The 1,363-nt window shown below is 46.4% G+C and overlaps 1 protein-coding gene across 1 annotated transcript in view; it reads left to right on the forward strand.

Annotated features, from left to right (window-relative positions):
• Positions 1 to 1,034, forward strand: part of LOC106819715 — a gene marked incomplete at its 5' end in the record, with an annotated part of 5,331 nt that extends 4,297 nt beyond the window's left edge. Inside the window, one exon of the mRNA XM_014824313.1 lies at positions 928 to 1,034. Within this exon, the coding sequence (XP_014679799.1) occupies positions 928 to 1,034 (107 nt within the window). The remainder of the gene's footprint in view (positions 1 to 927) is intronic.
• Positions 1,035 to 1,363: the final 329 nt, after the last annotated feature.

Here is a 1,363-nt window from a genome sequence, read left to right on the forward strand (position 1 = left end):
CTCTCTCTCTCTCTCTCTCTCTCTCTCTCTCTCTCTCTCTACTCTCTCTCTCTCTCTCTCTCTCTCTCTCTCTCTCTCTCTCTCTCTCTCTCTCTCTCTCTCTCTCTACCTCCTGCAGTGTTCATCCTAATTCCCTTCATCCCGTCACAGCGGTGGGTTTTACGGGCGAAACGCGACTCCGCGTTCCCGGATGGAGCACAGTTCGTGCATGGGAACGCCATTCCCCCGAGTCCTTAACCCATGTTTATGTGCCACGCACCGCCGCCAAACCACCTCTTCCCGCTAGCAAGCTGTGCTGCCTAGCCTATAGCATGTGCGCGTACTAATAACGTATAGTTATTATTATATTATTATATAATTATACTATATAATATAATTAATTAATTTATTATTAATTTTAATTATTAATTTATAATTATATTAATAATAGTATATCTCAGTTAGATCCAAATTAAGTTAAAAAAATAACTTACACTGACGAAATTTTTCGTCCATTTCTCCGATAGACTTCCTCAGGGTTTCATTCCAATTTCGTCAGTGTAAGTTATTTTTAATTTAATTTGGATTTAACCGAGATGTACTTTATTAGCGTGCGAACTATAGAGATCCGATGAAATTATTCAATCTTGTGCGCGTAGTTTGCTCCCCTATCCGCTCCTCCACAGAAGGCGATGCCAGGAGAGAGAGGGTGGGTGAGGAGGGATTCTCCCATTTGCTTACTCTCCCATTCTCTTGGGGTTTCTTACTCTCCCATTTTCTACTTTATTCGAGTGGGTTGCTAGTAGAGAGGGCGGTTGTTGTATTGTAGGGTTTCTCATTCTTCTAACCTCCCATTCTCTTTGGGTTTCTTACTCTCCCATTTTCTCACTCTTGCATTCTCCAATTCTCTTTGGATTTCTTACTCTCCCATTTTCTACTTCATTCTAGCACCGAAGGGGTTGCTCGGAGAGAGGGTGGTTGTTCTAGGAGAAGGTTATGCGAGGAGAGAGGGGTGGCTGCACGGTTTTCTACTCTCCCTTTTACCATCCCAGTGACGAGGGGAAGGGGGCGGAGCCGCGTGGTCTGAGAGATTGAGAAAGCTTAAGTTCTTCGTCTGGACCCGGTTGGGTGAGGCGCGGCGCCGCAGACGCGCCCGCATGCAGCGCCACCTGTGCTCGCGAACGACGACCGTAATTTCACGGTGAATTAGCCGCTGCTTGTACCGCCGCGGCACCCCGCTACGGTCTCCCATCAAGCGACAATGTCGCCGGATAAACACACAAACACACGCGATAGACGCCGACTTATAATAAATAACTCACGCGTGACTATACCGTAAATGCAAGCGGACGTGATAAGATGGCGGACATTGTAACAACATGGC

The sequence above is a fragment of the Priapulus caudatus genome, unplaced genomic scaffold (genome assembly GCF_000485595.1).
Source record: "Priapulus caudatus unplaced genomic scaffold, Priapulus_caudatus-5.0.1 Scaffold4148, whole genome shotgun sequence".
Classification (NCBI taxonomy): domain Eukaryota; kingdom Metazoa; phylum Priapulida; class Priapulimorpha; order Priapulimorphida; family Priapulidae; genus Priapulus; species Priapulus caudatus.